Source organism: Anopheles bellator, chromosome 2 (assembly GCF_943735745.2).
Source record: "Anopheles bellator chromosome 2, idAnoBellAS_SP24_06.2, whole genome shotgun sequence".
NCBI classification, from domain to species: Eukaryota; Metazoa; Arthropoda; class Insecta; order Diptera; family Culicidae; genus Anopheles; species Anopheles bellator.
The window spans coordinates 24,119,214-24,139,109 of NC_071286.1; the positions used below are offsets into that span (position 1 = coordinate 24,119,214).

The following is a 19,896-nucleotide window of genomic DNA, read 5'->3' on the forward strand; positions in this document are numbered from 1 at the left end:
CTCCGTAACCAACAACGAAATAAGAGAACTACAAAAGTGGAAGACAAAACTCAGTGAAACCATTTAAAAAGAAGTCTACAGTTATCATACTTTAATGCGTTCACATTGCCGCCGAGGTTCAAACTCGCCAGCATTTGGCGGTTACTACTTTTGAAATCTAAAAGTGCTCCTCTTAAGCTATATCTTTACACATTGGGCACGCAGGCCACGCCGGGGACAGCAAATGTACCAGGGCGGCGGAGGGACAAAACACTCCACCGCAGACGCGCCGCGGCCAATCGCACTCCGGTATACCACTTTGTTCGGTTGCTCCCTGCGCTGCTGAGTCTTCTGTTTGTAATATTTAAAAAAAGCTACATCTATCATGTATCTCTCCGTCTACACACCTCTGCTGCCCTGTGCCTTTTTCCTTTTCAGTCATTGTTGGCGCTGCTTGTAGCATATTATCGGTTCGTTTTTTCCCATGTGTTTTGCATACGACTCGTCTCACTTCTTCGGCATTCCTTGCCACGCCCGGGCGTGGCGAGAAAAGCGATTTTCCTTGGTTCCCACGACTGTTTTCGACAGAATTGCTCCCCCTAACCGGAGCATGAATGTTAATCCGTTGCACTCGGCGGAGGTGCGCGTTGGGACGTGCATTAACACAAAACCTGCTGCTTCCTAAAGGCGGCTACATTAACATAGGTTGGCTAGTGAGTTAATTTCGCTTAGGGGGTAAAATGAGAGTATGATCGCCTCAACTTGCCCACCGCTTTTCTGCTATACACTTACGATGAATTTGCTCGAGGTGTCCATTAACGCGATTGCCGAGCTGCTTTCCCTGCTTCAAAGCCTAAATTCTTCATCTCATCCGAGGCGGATGTTACTGACGCACACCAACACTATTTTGGTTTCCCGGCCAAATGTGCAACAAGCACGATAAACCAGCGACAATCACGAACGGGAACAGCAGATCGCTGAGTATCGAAAGAACCGGAAACGGAGTGTGAACGGAGAATTGGCTTTCTATCAACGGTATGTACAATATGCACGCAGTCAAACCCGCGACGCACATCGGGACGCGGCTGGACGAGCACGTTTTCATAAAACGCTACAATTACGGTCCCTCGCTGGTAGGACCTGTCCACGGGTCGGATCGGAAGCTTAAAATTAAAATCGTACTTTAATCGTAAAAATTCGAGAACTTGCAGCGAAGAGTGGGCAAAGGAAATAAATTAGACACATGATGATGAGTGGTATCGTGGTCGATTTGGTGCGCCAAGGAAGGTGGGATGACAGGATAGGTAGTGTCTTGGCGGGACAAACTCCACATAATCCATGGGCATCGCAGTTCCGGGGATGATATAGCTGTTAGGCTATCGCCACCCAAAACGGGGCTAGCAAAGTTCCCCAGGCTTCACTCCGCTTGAACGCTTCTTATCGACCGTCCTTCGTGATAAGCTTATCGATCAGGTCCTGCAGTGGTGCCAGTTCCCGGCGATCGATCAGATTAAACTCCTGCACGAAGTAGATAAAGTGCTTGAACGAGGTGTTAAGGTGCGCCTCCTCGCTCAGCCGCACCACTTCGGAGAAGTGCTGGTGGTAGATGTGAGCGTACACCCGAAACAGCCGCTTGAGGATCGTTTTGGCGATGTTGATGAAGTTCTTCGGGAACGGCACACCGATTTTGGACGGAAAGAGCGTCTCGTCGTCTAGCTGGTCCTGCACCCACGTCATCAGATAATCGATGTACTTCGGGGCGCTGCACTTGATCGGCTTCTTTACCGTTTGCCCGTCCGCCCAGTGGTACTCATACTTCGGTCCAGCCGACATGATGCCGCAGGTGTCCTCGGTGCAGAACTCCGTTATCGTACCGTACAGCATGTTGATTTGATTGAAGAAATCCACCGCTAAAACAAGGGAAATGAGGTTGAGCATGATAGTGACGGGCTACTGGCAAGAACAGCGAACGAAAGCCATCGTGGTGCCTCGGAACTGCGGAACGTGACTTAAGTGAAAACCCACCACCCACTGGCGGGGACAGAATGGCGATAAGGCATTATGTGACAGTACCACAGCACCACGAGGCCAGCCACCGAGGCAACGATGCGTGGCGGGCACACTTACTATTTACTGCAACCCATTCGTTGAGGTCTTCGCCGTCCGGAAGCTGCACCGCATTTCGTAGGTTGCCAGAACCGAGCGTGGCGGCCGCATGTTTCATAAGGTCATACTGGTGTGTGCCCTCCGGGATGTTTTTCTTTGGTTTGAATGTTTTGCTCGAACGGCTGCGATTTTGGGTGGGGTTTTTTCGGGGGTGGTAAAGGAACACATTAAGGGGTTTGGTATTACGCACGTCCTCCTCCTCTCTCTCGGCGCTCTCCAGTGGAACGAACACGGAAAAGTGCGCCACGGATGATTACTTACAACAAGAAGCTCATCTCGCGTTGGGTGGATCTTCTCGATTCAGCAGACACCACGCACGGCAACACAACACACGGGACCAATCCGTCCCCGGCGATTCCCACTGAGAACCTCCTTCCAATTAGCCTTACCCCTTTCCCGTGGGGGCGAGCGAAGGTGCTGGGTCTGTGGTTCGATGCCTTTGGGCAGAAGGAAGTTACCCTGGCTGCCACACAAAGTCACGCAAACCGAACCAAACCGAATCGAACGAACCGATCCAAAACGTAACAGCGAAACCGGGCACTACTATTGGTACGGGGTGACAAACAACGTCCGGCTGGACAACCTACGGCAACGGCGAACGCAGCAACAACATCAAAGCTAATGGAGGGACGAAAATTAGGAGACGAAACAAAACGGAATCTTCCGCACCAGGCAACAATAGGAGCTCGCCCTACGTTCGTGTGCGATTAAATCTGACGTTTTTGGCAGCAAGCGAGCAAAAACGAACCGTAAAAGAAATCACCGATGACAGCGGTGCGAGCGAGAGAACGAGCCAGCAGGTGCGGTGACAGAGAGAGAGCGAGACGTCCCGTGCTCCGAACTGACAGCCGACTGCGAGCAAGGTGTATTGCGAAAAGGTGAGGTTCTCATTTTCATGTTGCAGATCAAAATACGGGCGATATGTTCCTTTTTTTGGAGCCATTCGCAGTAGCGCAAAACAATTAGCTAAACTCTATGCCCTCACTAGCTACGAGCAGTTCCCGTGGCCGTTTTGAGGTAGTTCTAATTTTCTCTCGATCGGCAAAAGTGGTGAACGGCAGTGTAGTTACGAGTGTGCTGTCAAATGCGGCATGCGCCCCCAGTTTGACATGTTTTGAGTGAAACTGCGCCCGCTAGCCGACGACCTCCGGCTGGTTGTAGAATTTGTAGAGTCAATAACTTATTGATCACTGGCTGGCTTAGCATAAGAATAAACAGTAAGTATCGGGCGTTTTCGAGGACGATTCGTCCTGGCTGCAATTCTCCACAAAATAACCGTGCGATCGCTGCTGGCCTACTGTGTCCGATGTGCAGCTGGCTGATAAACATATTACATAAAATGTGTAGGGGAACCGGTCGTGGAATGTTTTCTTTAATGTCGTTTTCTGTTTTCCGCTTCAACAATAGTTATGATTACCGTGCGATTTATCAATCGCACCTTAGGGTACTGTTTCAGTGCTCGTGGTTACAGCATATCGACGAGCGCCGCGGCGGCCAAAGTACTTGCCCCGGACGGTGGCAATGGATCGGAACGGAGAAAAGTGCAACCGAATGTTGCCCGAGGAACGGTCGCCGCTGCAAACGGAAGGAAAAGTGAGTAACTTTTGCCACCGCCGGATCAAGTGGGATCAATCATCGAGCGAGCGTGTTTGTAGATCCGATTGTTGCGGCCGCGTTCGCTTCCTTGCGCAATGACGATCCGGGCAAGGAAGAACCGACCAGCCCGACGGCGGACAGCAAGCAAGACATTCTGGTCGATGAGATGATTCTGAAGGCAAACACTGTCGCGGAGCTGCTAGCCGTGGCGGATGCTACCAAAGTGAACCGTAAACAGGCGCTAAAGGTATGAGACGGTGGAAGTGACGATTCGGTTCCCTTGCACGTGATAACCACCTTGCACACCTTTCAGATAGTATCAATATTGGCCGAATGGAGCTCTATCAAAAAGGCGAACCTTTCCGACTTTGAGGCCGACGCACGGTTTGTGAGTTTGTGCAGTCTACTCGGGCGAACTGGGCGCGCGGGAAAAGCACCCCCGAAGAGCGCGAAACGGAAGGAATTGATGGGGGACGATTTGAACACGGTGCTGGAGATCGCGGCCAACGATGAGGCAGCCAAGCTGATCGCTGGCCTAACGCTTCCGCAGATGATCAAGGTGATGGCATCGTTGGCGCAGAAAAAGAAACGAAGCATTCCGCTGCTGCGCTCGCTTTCGTTCAACATCGCCAGCAATCCGGGCCGCATGGACCTGAAGGAATGTAGCGATTTGCTGTACGCCATGGCCAGCCTAAACTATCGGGACGTGGTGCTGACCGGGCGCATCTGTTCCGACCTGGACAGTGAGTTGGCGAAGAACGAGGACAAAGTGGCACCGATCGTGTCGATCCTCACCAGTCTCGGCATGCTACGGTACCGTGATGGCACTGTGCTGGACAGTCTTTGCAGTTGGGTTGTGACCCACCACGAGCTGTGCAAACCGGCGCAGCTTGTTTCGCTGCTTCTGTCGCTGGCGACACTCAACTACGAACCGATGTGCATGGACACGCTGAAAGCGAAGCTGGTGGTGCACGTGTCCGAGAACGACTTTATCCGAACGGCCGACTGGTTGAACACAGTTTGGTCGCTCACGGCGCTGAATGCGGTGAACGCCGAGCAGCTGTCGTCGGTGCTGAATGTGGACTTTTATCGCCGGCTGCAGGAGGAACGGCGCGGCTCGGTGCTACCGTCGATGAAGATGAAGCTGTTGAATCTGGCGGCAGTGGCGCCACGTGTTCCGGGCGCCACTGAGTCGCTACTTGTTTCGCACCAAACGGAACTGTTCGTACCGTTCGACGCAACCAACGAGAAGCGGGTGCTGATAACGGGCATGCTGGATGCACTGAAAAGCCTGATACCCTCGGAGAGCATGGTTAAGATTAGTCAACCCAGCAAGATGGGATTTTCAATTGGTATGCTGTTCGACGAAACCAACCCACCGGTGGCCGCTAATCCGTTCCCTTAATTCCTTCCAGATGCCGAATGCGTCCTCGATAAAAAGTGCTTACCGTTGCCGGTGGACAAAGAACACCCACAAGGAACAAGGTAACGTAAGACGACCGCACCGCAAACCCGGAGTGACACTCTGACACATTGTTTATTTGCCTTCCAGAATTGCGATCCTCGTACACGATTACCACGATATGTGTCAGGGACCGCACCCGGCACTTAATGGGATACAAACGCTTCACATGCGGTTACTGGAGGGGCGCGGGTACACCGCCCTGTCGATACCGTATCACGAGTTCAGCACCAGTGATAAGCTGCTGAAGCGTGTTGAGTATTTGCAGAAAAAGTTCAAATCGATCGTTACCGGGAGCAGTAAGCAGTAGTCAATGGCACGCTAAAAGCCACGTGTAGCAGCGAAGGTGCTCGTTTTCGTTGAAGGAACAAAAAACAACAGAATCAAATAAAACTAAACAAAAAATTGGAAAACAAAACTAAGAAACGGCCGGCGTGCTTAGTGCGCCCATCGGCATGTCCGCTCCTACACCAGTTTGCCATCCAGACCGACGGCCCACCAGTCGCCGGATTCGGTGAACTCCTGGTCGATTTCCCGTAGCTGATTGAATATGGAACGAGCGAGCGCGTGCTTGCTCTGGATCTCCTTCATCACGCTCGGCTGGTAGTGCCGGTCGAGGCGCTGCAGCTTCAGATGGGCCCGTGTCTCCTGCTCCGTCAGACAGACGCAGTTCCACGGTGCCCAATCCTGGGACACGTTCCAGCGCGGCAGCATCAGATCGGACCGGTCGGCGTCGTTCGAGATGACCGAGTGGCCGTGCCAGATGCGCTCGACTATGTGCTTGATGTCATTTTCCTGGATGATGAACGCGTACGAAGCGAGCGAACCGCGCTTCCGTTCGTCGCGCCGAACGGCTCGCAAAATCGACCGGTACACGGCAATGTCCACTGTCGAACCGAGTAGCGAGGTGCAGGTTTCGCACACATCAGCCGTCCGCTGGCGGGTGTGCACGGTGAACGCGTTGGCCGGTCGTAGCTTCTTGCACTTGCGGCACAGCTTCGTAACGGATTCTGGTATTGACCCCGGACAGGTTTGTTTGTTGGCGAAAGGAAATGGAAGAAATGGAACCAAATGATCGCACAGCCGAATGGGCAGAACGGTGGAACGGACACTTACTCTCGCGTGCCTTGGCCGGATCGGAGCGTATGATTTCCGCCATCAGCGTTAGCTGGCGCTTTCGCAGCAGCACCAGATCGTCCGGCTCCATGCGGCACAGCAGCAGCTTGCGTTCGCGTTGCAGCAAATTCTCTAGCTGTGGGAAACGCCGAAAGAAAAACCCCGAAGCGGTGGTCGGAACAGACATGAAAGCAATCGAAACGGAATCGCGGCCGTAATCTGTGATTAAGTCGCGCAAAACGCAAAACGGTACCTCTTCCGTCGCCGGGTGGCACTCCTGGACGATCACGTCCGATAGCTCGTCCAGCAGGGCGATCCGTTCCTGCGGGTCAGCACCGGTACCGCCCGACTGGGCCTCCTTCAGCCGGCGGTAGTAGAGCACCAGAAAGTGTGCCCGCTGCGTTTGGGGTGTTTCCATCTCGATTACACGGTCTGTTTCCACGTCCAAGTAGATGACGGAATGGGAATAAGGAGTAGAGCGATGCACCGCGTTGAGCTCGAGAAGCGGAAGCGGACAGCACAAAACGACACTTTAAAATGGCGCACTTACTGTTACAGCCGACCCATCGCTTCGGTTCGCTGATTTTGGCCAGCTGCCGCTCGACCACCGCGTCGGACTGCTCGCGCTGGATGGCACGCCGCTGCCGCTCGACACCGTTCAGCAGCTGGATTCCCTTGTCCAGCAGGATGTTCATCTCGGCGATCTTGGGCGCCCCCGAATAGCGCTCCCGGATCAGCTTCAGCTCGTTCTCCTTCCAGCAGTGGATCTGTGCGAACAGTGCATCGAACTCTTCCTTCGACTTCGGGAAGGCACGGGCCACGCAGGTTTTGCTGTGGGCCAACGTTCGCGACTGCTGCGCCGAAGACTCGTTTTCGGTCTGCCGTTGCTGCAGTTGTCTGGTGGAAAAACGAGAAGGTAGTGTTAAAACCCGATTCCGAAATGATCGGACATTGTTGGGCTGTCGGCGGTGGCCGATAAATACGACTAACGATCACAGACTGCAGCGGCACTGCACCGGGCACCGTTAAAGAAAGTATCCTTAGTTCCGTTAGGGCCGTAAAACTAACTCGAGCTCTATCTCTGGCCCTGTGGCCCCGCGCTGGGACCGTTTTCCGCGCTGTTGTCTTCTCCTGGGCTACGGCGGCGGACCTGCCAGAGGCAGATAGTTAATTACATTTGTCAAAATTACTATTGTAAACCTGACGCCACCAGGGGCGCCAGCCGCGGGCTTCGTGTCCGCCCGAAGGAAATCAATTACTTTAACAAATTTCACTAATAAATTAATGCACTCCACCCCCCGAAGCACCACTCCCAGAGAGCGTAAGCGCGGTCGTTGTGACGGCAAAGCGGATCGTTCGGTCGCCGGGATGATGGCTTTCCCGGCGGGCGTAGGACGTACGGCCCGGGACTTTCGCCTTTTCGCCAAGACGCGCCAGGCCGGCAGGATCATCATGAGCAGGAAGCTTTGATAAGCTAGTTAATTCCCAACCGGCCGACCGGGCTGTCGATCGTGCAGCGCCCGCGCGCCTGGAGAGGTGATCGATAAATTCTTCGGCCGTCGGCGAGCTAGTAATCACGAGATGGGCCCGTTCCGCCCACGACCGGCCGGGGCGCGCGCGCGTATCGTGGGTAGTGGGAAAAGTCGTCCGATTAATCGGATGTGATACTCTACATCCATCATCCACCGAGCGGATCGAATCGGTCCGCTAGTCGCACCGTGCGCCGCGCGACGCGGTAAGTGATCAGAAGTCGGCGCGCAATTATTTAAGACACCCTAAGTACGTAACGGACTGCCGGTAATGAAATGCGCCCGGGCGACTAACCGGGGCGCGCGTGCCCCGGTGCCAAGCACCGCGCGCCGCTCGTCTCAGGGCACCGATTCCGATTCCGGGAGCGCCGCGGGAACGTTCTAATGAGCGCACCGCTCCGGGTCCGCGCAGCTAATGGGACGTCCTACCACATTCCGGAGTCACGCTCGCTGGGGGAGTTGTGTGGGGGAGAATGGAGGCATAAAAGTGCGCCATTAACTGCATTTTGATCATCGAACGTTTCTAACGGCGACGCGTTTTAGCGAAGCGTCACCAATCGGTCGCATCCCGGAACTCCGGCACTATCTCCGGGCGAGACTGTGTTTGGCCACACTCTGAAATTCGCAACTCCGCTCGAATCGGTTCGTGGCAATAAAGTCAGAGACCATAAAATGGGAAAGGAAATAAATCGGGGAAAACACCGCGGTGGGTCCCGCAGACCGAAAGAGGTATGCGAGCGAGCGCGTGTAGCATAGCGTAGCATAGCTCACGGCTGCGTGGCTGTAGAACGCACCACCGGCTTTACGGGCGCGAGCTCCCGGATTGATGGACGATCGCCACGCATCGGCTGGCGAGGTGCAAGAATCGACTACCGATCCGGGGTGTTTGGCAGGTGGTTCTTATCCTGTTTGCGGGTGCGAGCATGCAAAACTGGCCACCGCAAATGGGCGTTTATGTTTCGGGTTTACGAACCACATCGAGCCACCGGCGGCTTGTGCATCGAAAAAGAACTAACGATGGCCCGAACGGGCACTGCCCGAGATAGTCGCTGCTGGCCGCTCCAGATAAGTTTATGGGAGTTTGAAGTGCTTTCAATCAGTCCGTCCGCCCATTGGAAGCGTCCAACTTTGGGACGTGACCGATTCGGGGCCGATCCCGAACGGTGTACGGAACGGCGTCCTGCCGAAGCTCACTACGCGGATACGGTTCGCAACGTGTGCGCTGTGCTAAGCTACCTCTCAATTCATATCATTCTGATTTATTCATAGATCCCGGGCCGGTTCGACCGGGCTGGGCCGAGCAATATTTGTGAAAGGCGGTCACCGTGCCCACACCGGTGCTTCTGTGGAAGTTTGTGCACTATTAACTCCGGAACGGAATCATTCATCAGCCCTCACCGGTTAATGGTTGGAAAAGGGAGGCAACCGGGCGATCGGTGGGCATTACTGATCTGATTTTGTCAGACACTTGCTAGAAACGTGACGCCTAAGAGCCTACATTTCACCGATCTGTAATTAGCAATGAAATATCTTCAGAAATGCTGATAAAGACAAAAACGTTACGAACGGTTGCCGAAAAAGGTGTGAAGTTTGCCGTTAGTGATCGATGGACTCCGGGAGTGGTTTGCTCGATTCCATTTCCGGAATTCTCAATTTTGGGAGGTGGAAGCTCGCTATGGTCAGATAGTCACTGAAACAGCGATTGAAGTTTCGCAACTGTTCTCAAGTAGGATCACAGGAGGCATTAAACATCAACCATATGACAGATAAAAATCTACTTCCAGGGTAGAAGCTCGATTTTTGGGTGCAACATCAACTTAGGCGAAGAACTGCGATGGATCGCACAACCATAAGTACAAGGAAATCGAACCGAAATCAAGAGGAGAATAATGACAAAGTGGCAGTGATGCAATTGATCATCATCAACGGAAGTAACTTTCCACAAACGATTTTAAAGCCCACAAAGATCACAAACAAGGTCCATTTGGACGGAGCATTCAGCAAGAAGCGACCAAAATTTTACAACACAAATGGAGTTGGGTTCCATCACGATGTGGTCAGACCACACATATTTTGATGGCTTTTACGGAAGTTCACGGAACTTAGAACGGAAGATTTAACACATCCAGAATATAGGCCGTATCTTGCAACCTCTAATCATCAATTGTTTTGAAAATGACCAACCGCAGAACAGCTGAAAATGACTTAGACAAATTTTTGACCAATAAAACACCCTAATGGATAGCCGCAAAATGCCAGAAAGGGTTTAGGTGATAACGATATTTGTTGAAAACGCGACGATTTCCCAGACCAGTTTTACGAATTCAAACACATTACTTCCACGACGCAGAACACGATAGACCGAGGAGTTTTTACGAAATCTGAACAAACAAACCAGGAACCGCATTGGTCCAGCCTGCATCTTGAAAATATCCTGGGACCAGTGTGAGTTTAGCCTGCAACTTAAAACATTGCAGGCAAGAGCCATGTGATCAGTACGATAGACAAGTGTCAGAAACACATGGCCGAAAGAGACAATAGGACGAAGGTCAATAGGAACCAAGAAAGTCACTGAGCCTTCTGAGGTCCTTCACTGAGGTCCTTCCGGATGTTGTAGTTGGCCCAGCTTTACTATGCTAACCTAATCCACAGCGAAAAGAAGGTGCTCCAACTCAGCCGCGAATACAAGCCTACTGAGACACCTTCGCTTCCATCAGCTTCGTTCCTTTCGCAACATAAATCGCACGAAAATCGTGCCTCTCTAGAGGTGCATCGGCAGAAAATGGCACACACTAGCGTGTGTGGCCTGTACACTGATAATGGCCCCGGCACGTGAGAACTAGTGCCCCCCCCCTTCCCACCGCCTGCCAGGAGTGCTCTACCGGGTGGTGCGACCACCGAACTGTGAACGGTGCCGCGGGCATCAATCAGTGTCGGTGGCCATTAGTGAGCCCCATCTCTCGTTCGGTCTCGTTCCGTGTGTCCCGCACTCCCCCCTCCTACCTCCACTCGGCGGCACTTTTGCGGATCAATCGCTGCCACAGGAGCCGCCGGAAGTTGCGCTGGATCAGTAGCACCTTGCCGACGGTGTCGGTCCGCTGCTCGAGCTCCTGCGCCGACTCGTACGGGTGCGGCACCAGACACGGCCCGCTCGGTACCTTCCGCCCGCTGGCCGCATCTTCCAACTCCAGCGGGCAGAGCTGGGCCGATTGGTCCCGCGGGATTGCGGTGGTCGTGTGCCGCTCGGCAACCGTCTGCGTGTCGCGGCTAAACTTGGCCCCCGGCCGTCCGACCGGTGGTGGGCCCGTTTGGCTGAACGCATGGTGGTACTCGATCTCTGTGGGGTTGAGCAGGTTTTAGTGGACCATCCGAGGGGTGTCAGGAGTGCCAGTGTGTGCCTTACTCGTCTGCCGGTTGATGAAGCCACCGACGAAGGGTTTCGTGATCACCTGGTTCTCGATCTCGACCACCACGTCGCGGCTCGGTTTGCCGTCCTCGCCCGGAATGCGCACCGTGATGATGTCGGGAAGCGTCAGGTTCCTGGAAGCGGATAGAATGCGGTGCGGGGTGCTACAGAGGCCGTCCGTCCTTCGACTCACTTGTAGTAGAGCTTCAGGTTGAGCTGCACGTGCTCGTCGCGGGCCGCCTCCGTCAGCAGCAGTTCCAGATCGCACACGTTGTACTCGCTGACGCAGATGTCCCCGAGCCGCCGGTACCCGGCCACTTCCGCGCCGCCCTGGCGTAGTAGCAGGAATTTCGATTTCACCTGAAATTTGCACGCAATGTGCTCGCGCACCTCGTCCACTGTGTAGTGGCTGGGGTAGGCGTGGGCCACCACTTGTGATTTCATGAGATGGAACTTTACGGTTACGTCTTTGCGACACTTCCGTCCGGCGCCGGCATTTTGGAGCGCCGGCCCGGAAGTCACTCCCGAGCACGATTCCACGGTTCCCCCCGTGGCTGGCTCCATCCCTGGGGCGGGAAACCGTTTGATGACGGGCCGTTCGATGAGCTGGGTCCGCCTCCAGCCGCGGGACCGATGACCGCCGGTACTTCGCACTTTCTCCCCACCGGGGCCCGAACTGCTCGGGGTTTTTTTGTTTCTCTTCGAGAGACCGGGAAGTTCAACGGGCAGCGATCTCGTCTCGCGAGCGTCCTCGGTGGCCAATTTCCTGTAACTGCCTGACTGACGGCCACGGGTTCAAGCGTGACGTGGACGCTTTTCAGCGCGCGGGAATGACCGATGGAAAACAAACGCGGAAAACAACTTCCACCATGACGATGGCGGTCGGTTGCTATGGAGCGAGCGCGCGCACAGGTTACTACGGGCTCCAAGAACAACTTTCTTCCCCGGGCCAGGGGCCGTAAGACGTTACCGCGCGGCGAAGGTGCAGTGATGATAATCATTACCCTGACCAAGCTCCGGCGGCGGCTTCCGGCAGCGGGTTCGCTTTCGGCTTTCGGTGAACTGTGTCGTCCGCTGCCGGCCGCCGGGGCTCTCGGCTTGCTGTGGGGGGGGGGGGATGGAAATAATTTCTAAAATAATCATCCAATCGGCATCACTGAGCCGGGCCCGGACACCCTAAAGAGGGCAGTTAAAAGTGCTGGCGTTCCGTCGGCATCCGCTCAGAAGTCCGCTGACCGCGCCGCGTTTCGGCCAAGAACGTCGTCTTCTTCCCACTCAGTCTCTCGTTCTTGGCCCTCGGACCCCCAGGCTGACTGGCTGGCTGGCTGGCGGTTGACTCTATGGAAATGGACGACGACGACGGCGTTTGGCCGCGGTCTATCCGCTAATTATGAAATGTTTGCCATCGCATAAATAACTGTAGCCGACTCTGTGGGTGTATGTGCGTATGTCATGGCGACGGCACCTCCCGCCCACCCCATCCATTTGGGGGGGGCCCGGTGCTCCCATTTTATCTAAAGACCCTGCCCTCCGGTTATCCGATCCGTGCGGATTTCGTACCACGCCCTCCGGACTGCCGATCCGATCGCGGTGGAATTATGCGCACGGAAATCACAAATCATTCATCTCTCCCGTGCCACGGCCGAGAACGGTTGCCAGCGAAGAAGCGGCGAAGTTTTGCCCAAAGATCTCTACGGAGGACCGTCGGGTCTGGAGGGTATCGTGTGACGCGTGCAGAGTGCAGTGCGGTAGCGATAATCCTTCCGCGCGCTAATAAACACGCGGTTTTACCGGCACCAAGCACTGAGCATGAGGGCGACCCCCTGCAGCACCACCAATTATGCTGTGCGCATTCACTCCGGCGCTTCGGCGCAATTCTCTGCCGGCAATAATAATAATCTCGATGGCCACACGGTTAGACTCAGTGCGGACGGACGTGAATGATCACCTCGGCCTGGGCTCCTTTTGGGTGCGGAACCTCTTACTACATGGGACGCAAAGGGCGGACACGCCTGGCATTCGGTCAGGCACAGAAGATTTATTGTGAGAATCGTAAGCGGAAAAGATCTTGGGTAAGTGCAGAAGAACCATCCACCATCCCGGGTTGCCCGACCAAATCGGCAATGGTGGGATCTGAAGGGTTTAATCTACTATGAGCTGCGTCAACGGTTGATACTTGAACAACAGCAAGCAAGCAAGTCACTCGGAAACGAAAAAACATCTTAATTCAAATCCAGAATAAAATTCGCAAACATGAAACGCCCATCCAAATATTCTTCGTAAATGTCGTATTAGGAGAACATTAAAATATTTTTTTAGACAAATTATTGCAATAAAATGCTGTCCCACTTTCTACAATCACCCAAAGAATGAAATTAATCCAACAATCTAACAATTTCAATTCTAATTTAAATCTTCCAAACATTGGTCTATTTGAAATAGTTTTTCTTATTAGTTTTGAAAGGTAGGAAAAGGTGGTAAAGTTGTCCTATTTTTAGGTCAAAAGATTTGCAAAAAAAAAAGGATGAAACCGGGAGTTCTAGCTTCGGGTAGCCGTCAATCCATGTACCCGGGGGGGTGAACTACAAAAGAGGCATCCAACTGTAAATGGCTCGTTGGCACCTCTCGGCGAAGAACGATGCCACAGAGATCGGGGCCGGAATTTCCAGCCAGTGATAATATCGAAACGTTACGCTCTACGCCCTCCTCGCTCGCGTGTGGGGGGAGGGTTCACAACGAAAGTGAAAACCGAGGCCCCTCAACAACAACGGGCGGCCCCATGGAGCATCGCAGCGACAAGCATCGGGCAAGTCCGGGCTGTTAACCACCCCCCCGGGACGATGGCGTGGTGCAACGGTTAATCGATGCGTCCGCTGCCCAATTTGCACCCGAGTCCCCCCCGCCCCCGGCCAGTACCACTCAGCCCATTTCGCGAACCTTTTTTCGGTGCCAACCGGTGCGGTGCCGAGGCTCGAGCCCCAAGTTTCCCAGCCGCGTCGCGTCGGCGACGGCGTAACGGGAACTAACCGCGCGATGCGGTGATTTGCGAACTGGGGCCGTGTGGGTGGACGCCCCGCCCCTCCCCTCGCCCCGGGGCCCCCGGATGACAGCCTGTGCCCGGCCTCAAATCTTTGTCAGCCGATCCAGCCGGTGGCCGATCCGCCGCCGGCGAAGACGAACGAGAATATAATTAAATCCCATTCTGCGGTTTCGTGCGCGTGGGAAATACGGTTTTTGCGCCGCACGCGAACCGCGATGGGCGCGCTGAATGAGCGATTGAGCGTCACCAGAGAGCGCGGCGCCGCCACTGAAGTACTTCCTTCAGCCACCGGCCCCCCTCAGACCTAGTCAAATGTGTCAGTAATCACTCCCGTTTGGCTCGGCCGTGCTCTCTTTAGCGTGCAGAATGTTTTCTGTTGCTTTCCCCTCACATACACACAGGCACACTGGCACACACGGGATCGCCCGAGCGCCCTCCTGCGGTTAACTGTTTATGCTGAATTATGTGCAACCATTGATTTGCAGCCGTGCGTCACCGAACCGTGGCATCGAATGACACAACCCCACGCGGCGGGAAGTGCTGCCGGGGACCCGCGAGGAAAGGGGGGCGACGGATGCGTCTTGCGGATTACGGACCGCTTTGCGGTTGGCGCGTAAGCGGGGAAGTGCCGGCGTATCATGTTCAGCATCTGTCGTTGCTGCGGCTGCTGCTCGTGATCCGCGCCGCAGGATTCCGGACCGGACTGTAGTTGGATTTCGGCTCCGGGGTGTCCCGAATTATCCGGGCTCGAAGTCAACCCGGGCCGGGACTTGGAATGTGGCCCCCTTTCTGTAGATGGCGTGTAGCGCCCGGTACCGGTTCCAGCCCGGTCCGACGTCGCGTGGCCGTGGTCGGAGTGAGGATCTCGGGGCAGACACAACGAAACTCATCAATCTTCACCTCCCGCAGTGGGCCACCCCGTCATGCAAAGTGCAGTCACAAATGTGCAGTTACGGTCTTCCGGAGTTGGTGGTCTGGGGACTGGGGTCTGTTAGCTTTGTTTGGAGCCTTGGAGCCACCTGACGTCTGGAGCGAAGGTCTCACGGCTCGAGCGGGCACTTAACACTCTGCCCGACTCCCGTGTAAACTGCGTGCGATTTGATCCATTTCAGATTGCGAATGAGAATTCGGCCAGCGGCCACCATCCATGGCTCCATGCCGGTGAGCTGATGACATCTTTTGGGCCGTCCCATTAGCTTCAATTTGGGTGAAGATGTCTTCCGGTTTTACCGGAAGACTGCTCGAATTTTCTTCCATTTTTATTAATAGTTACTCAATTCTTACTTAAGAGAAAAGAAACACTGAAATATTTATTTAAATTAAATAAACAATCGACTCACAGTTGGGAAAAACTCCACATTATCTCTTATCGGTTTTTTTGAGATTGTGATAAGTTAAGGGTTTCTGAATGGGTTTAATACTGAATGGGTTTAAATGGGTTTAACATGGAGTTAATAATGAGTAAATAAAAATTATTACATCTGCATGTATTGAAAAAAGTTCCATAATAGGCAAGTAAAAGTCTTCCCTGGATACTGGATTTTTCGTACAGACATAGACTAAAAATATTGATTTTATACCACAAAGGTTTAGGTTATATACTGCATATAGTCATTTTTGGGTCTTATGACGTAACTGATCTGTAGTTTGACTACGGTTTGGGAACGATCAGTTTAATTTCGTTAACATTTTGTATTTATCCTAACTTTGCATCCGGCTCGACTAAAAGAACTGTAACCTATCAGAAGAAAGTTTCAATACCTACATAATTAGGTATGCGATCGTTTGCAATCAATTCCAATAAAGCTCGCTGTCTTCACTGGAATTCCTCCTGAATTATGCATAGAACAGGCCGAAACATGGCCTACAAACCTTTTCGAAAATCTGTTATATCGTTGAAATTGTTTATGCTGTCTGGTTTGTAGCTCGGACTTTGCACCGCATCACTGACCATTTGTTACGATCCTTTTCCGATAGATAAAAAAACCTCATACGTTAATAATGGTCGAAAGAAATCTTGATAAAACCAGCCGTTAATTAGCAAAAATATTCAAACCCTGTTCTAAAAACGTTTGAAACGCATGTCCAACTACATTGTAAAAGAACCATTTGACAACGTCACGGTGAAATGCATGAAACCGATGTTTTATTGCCTAATGCTCTGCTAAACACTCTTATCTATTCAACTGTTACGCTTCTCATAAAGCTGTTAAAATCCCACGATAATTTCGTTGTGCATTAATCGTTAACACAAATGTTGAAGTTTCACCCAAAAAGGTAGCCCTCTCCGTCTGGCGTCTGGCGTGGCGTGACGCGTGACGGGAAGGGCCGAGGCCGCGTACACTAAAAGGATTTTCATGGGTGAGTGCCCGGTGCACGGATTATCGCACGATCCGATCCGCGGCATGCTCCACGGTCCGTGGGTCACTTTCATCTGGCTCTTCCTCGCACCCGACCTGGCTCCGAATTCGTAACCCTCCGAATGTGCCGAGAGCTCATCCATCGGCGGGCTCGGCGCTTGTTCTGCGTTTTGATTTGCATTAATTAGCGCGCTTCTAATTGGTAAGTGAGATAAGTGGCGTCAATTTTGTGTCTTTCGACCGGCGACCCACTGGGCACATTAGTCTGGCCGTGACCCTGGCCGTGGCCGCCGCTCGTTGTCGGCAATAAATTTGTCCCACTCGCAAAACAACGCCCAATGCAAATCACAATAAACTAGTGCGGGCACTTCTTCCCCGGCCCGTGAGCGATTTATTGGCCATCGTCTGGCCATCGTGGGTCCGGGCCCTAATGAAAGCATTCGCATGTCGTACCTAGCAGTCCACTCCACAAAATGGGTTTATGGGTACTAAAGAATCAGCCATTCCCGGGGGCCACGTGTTGATCACTGGCCGATCGCGAGTGGACGTGTTATGACAGAAACGGCGTCACGATCGGCGTCTGCCGCCCCAGAACGCTTCCCGCCGATCCCGGGCTCCGGATAATCTTCTCCGGTGCATCTCGGCGCGTCGGCGAACTACTGGAATCCCTCCATGGTTCGCCCAGAGGAACCCTGCCACTTGAATATTCCAATCAGCCGAAGCCCCCGTGGTCCGAAATTACCGAAAAGCTAACAGTACCTCCGGAGGACAATGTCGCTTTGCATACGGTCGCTGGGCCGTGCGCAAGGTGCTGCTTGCGTAAGCCCGGCTCATTGTCAAGTCTGGGAACGTACCGACACTCGCGGGTCGTCCGGATCCCAGGGCTTCGTTTGGTCGGTTTTCGACCATCGCAGTCCTGTTCAGTCACCAATCATCATCACCCAGTCAGCGTGGAATGTTCGTACAATCCACCGGAGCGCGCCGGTGGCCGCGCCGAAAATTGGCGACCCATCAACTGCCGGAGACTACCACCAAGTAAGACATCAAGCACCGCTCATCACTCGGCGCGGGTTCTGGTTGTTGAGTTGAGGTTATAATTATAAGCGAGTTTCCTGGCCGGTGACCCGGTTCCTGGGCTGGGCACCACTTAATTCCGCTCCGTTTCATTCCAGAATTAGCATACTGACCGACTCGGCCACCGAGGGTACCGGGACCAGTCCGTTGGTAGCTATCCTTGTGTACTTTGGCGCAAATCGACCCTCCGAATGTCGTCACCTGCTGGCTCGGCCCAAAACGGGGCACGGTAGCGTTTCGCTCTCGATGCTGGCCGACCTGAGAATTTCCCAGGCCACAACTAATATGTGGATCAGCAGCACCACCAATCAGCCGTCGGTTATTTGTTTTGCTGGCTCCACTGCTGGGTCGATTACCGTTGCTCCCCGAACACCGCTTTTATGGAGCTCCATTTCTGATTTATGACGCGCGTTCGGACGCTAATGGGCGGTGTAAGGCCACCCACCGCCCCACCCCCCTGGTGTCCGATGCAATTCGTTCGATTCGATCGATTAGTGTGAGGGAACAAACATCGGGAACATCCTGTCGCCGCCGTGTTTTTGTGGGGGGCCGAGGCCATAAAAACTAAATCGAAAACAATCCCCGAAGAGGGGCCTCGAACCCGGGCGATCGCGCGGGAATTCGAATGATGAATTACGAAACTCCCGGAATGGCGCCCGGGCTCATCCATCATTCATCCATCCCATCATCCGTGCGCGTTAATGAGCTCCTCAACCATTCCCAGCCAAACGGCGCGTTCCCACTGCACCCGGGGCCCGGGATTACCGTTAGCGTGGCCGGGCTCAAAAAATCATCCGGAAGCGGGCGGGCGGAATGGTAAATAAGTTTAAATATTTAAAACTGCAGTGCACGGGGCCCACGACTCGGAGCCGGCATTAGATGATGCCGAGCGGCCGCCGGTTCGGTCATTAAAAGTGTCCCACAATTAAAGTGTTTGAAATGTGCAGCCGCGCGCGCAATGAAAGTGGCCTCCGGTGCAAAGGTGCTTCTCCCGCATGCCCAGATTGGGGATGGGAGGGGGGGGATGCCAAATTACCACTCCACTGACCAATGGGGGCAGCGGAGTGTAATCGTCTAATCCCCACCCACCCCGCCGGGGCCAATTAGCGGGTGGGCCGGGCGAAAAATGCACTAACGACCGAGCGTTGCACTTTTCGTAGAACCACCGATGAACGGGAGCATGAATGGGCGAGTGAACGGCGAGTGAATGAATGAATGATTGTTGGCTTTAGCATAATTAGATGGCCGCGTACCGGGAACCACCGGCCACGGAGCTGGTTAATAAATCACTTATCAACATAGCGTAACTGCGCCTAGCGCGGCCTCTTCCCCTTCTTTCCGTGGCTGTCCCGTTCCACACGGCGACGACGGTGGGTCACCGATTGGTGGCCGTCACGGAGGCGAAAGAACCTGTTAAAGATCTGGGCTATTGTTTGCAATTGCTTTAATTACACGGAAATGCCGGACGGCCATCTTGCTGCATTCCGATGCTCGGATTCGCTCGGGGTTCGATAGGATTCGCGCGCCTGATGATCTTCAGCCTTGTCTAGCATTCACCCTTTCTGCGGAAGTCTCTGCCTGCTTTGAAGAAGCGAATTGTACAATTTCCCCGAAACGTTGAAGCCGCATTTGCAGTGTCTTTGCATGGGAGCTGTTGTTTTAATGATAATCAGATAATGATTTAAGGGAAAATAAAATAACAACTCGATTGGAATGCACGTTGCAACAGATGATGTATGGAATAGGACCACGGCAAGTTAGTGTAAAAATATTGATTGACTGATAGATCGACTGATCGATTGCATGATTTATTTATTTAAATTCGATATGATCAACGGTGGCGATGCTCAATTTACTTTTACCAGATGTATCAAAATACAATTATAATTATATGTTTATTCGAAGACATCATTGTTTGAAAATTATTTGTTCATCATTCCGTCGTATCCGGCACAAATGAGCAAAGTGTTGCTCTGCAAGTACCTGTCCCATTGAAACAAATAGACAATAGTCTGACGCACAATTCACAATTGAGGGTTTTTATTGCGTCTTTCACGGCTCTATCGGTATGCACCGATGCGTTGTAATCAGTCCTATGGCTCTTAAACGTTGGGAAGTTGTTGCTTGGGACACAATCATCGTTTCTGTCAATCGTCACAATCAATCAC

General features: G+C 53.2%; 3 protein-coding genes across 3 annotated transcripts; 1 reads left to right on the forward strand and 2 right to left on the reverse strand.

Moving 5' to 3' along the window:
* Nucleotides 1–81: 81 nt before the first annotated feature.
* On the reverse strand, nucleotides 82–2,804 carry LOC131210953 (MOB kinase activator-like 1). Its single transcript, XM_058204280.1, has 3 exons — nucleotides 2,407–2,804; nucleotides 2,107–2,267; nucleotides 82–1,889 (listed from the first exon to the last, which is right to left on the reverse strand). Exons 1-3 carry the CDS (start codon nucleotides 2,418–2,420, stop codon nucleotides 1,417–1,419), a joined length of 648 nt encoding a protein of 215 aa, XP_058060263.1. The 5' UTR covers nucleotides 2,421–2,804; the 3' UTR covers nucleotides 82–1,416.
* A 412-nt stretch (nucleotides 2,805–3,216) lies between these two features.
* LOC131209649 (FAST kinase domain-containing protein 3, mitochondrial) lies at nucleotides 3,217–5,580 on the forward strand. Its single transcript, XM_058202760.1, has 6 exons — nucleotides 3,217–3,362; nucleotides 3,553–3,738; nucleotides 3,801–3,988; nucleotides 4,055–5,093; nucleotides 5,157–5,226; nucleotides 5,294–5,580. The coding sequence occupies exons 2-6, from the start codon at nucleotides 3,555–3,557 to the stop codon at nucleotides 5,511–5,513; spliced, it is 1,701 nt and encodes a 566-aa protein (XP_058058743.1). The 5' UTR covers nucleotides 3,217–3,362; nucleotides 3,553–3,554; the 3' UTR covers nucleotides 5,514–5,580.
* An 88-nt stretch (nucleotides 5,581–5,668) lies between these two features.
* LOC131207227 (IQ and ubiquitin-like domain-containing protein) lies at nucleotides 5,669–11,818 on the reverse strand. The gene is made up of 7 exons (XM_058199836.1): nucleotides 11,448–11,818; nucleotides 11,252–11,388; nucleotides 10,852–11,185; nucleotides 6,870–7,216; nucleotides 6,573–6,751; nucleotides 6,320–6,455; nucleotides 5,669–6,213 (listed from the first exon to the last, which is right to left on the reverse strand). The coding sequence occupies exons 1-7, from the start codon at nucleotides 11,816–11,818 to the stop codon at nucleotides 5,669–5,671; spliced, it is 2,049 nt and encodes a 682-aa protein (XP_058055819.1).
* Between the last annotated feature and the right edge of the window lie 8,078 nt (nucleotides 11,819–19,896).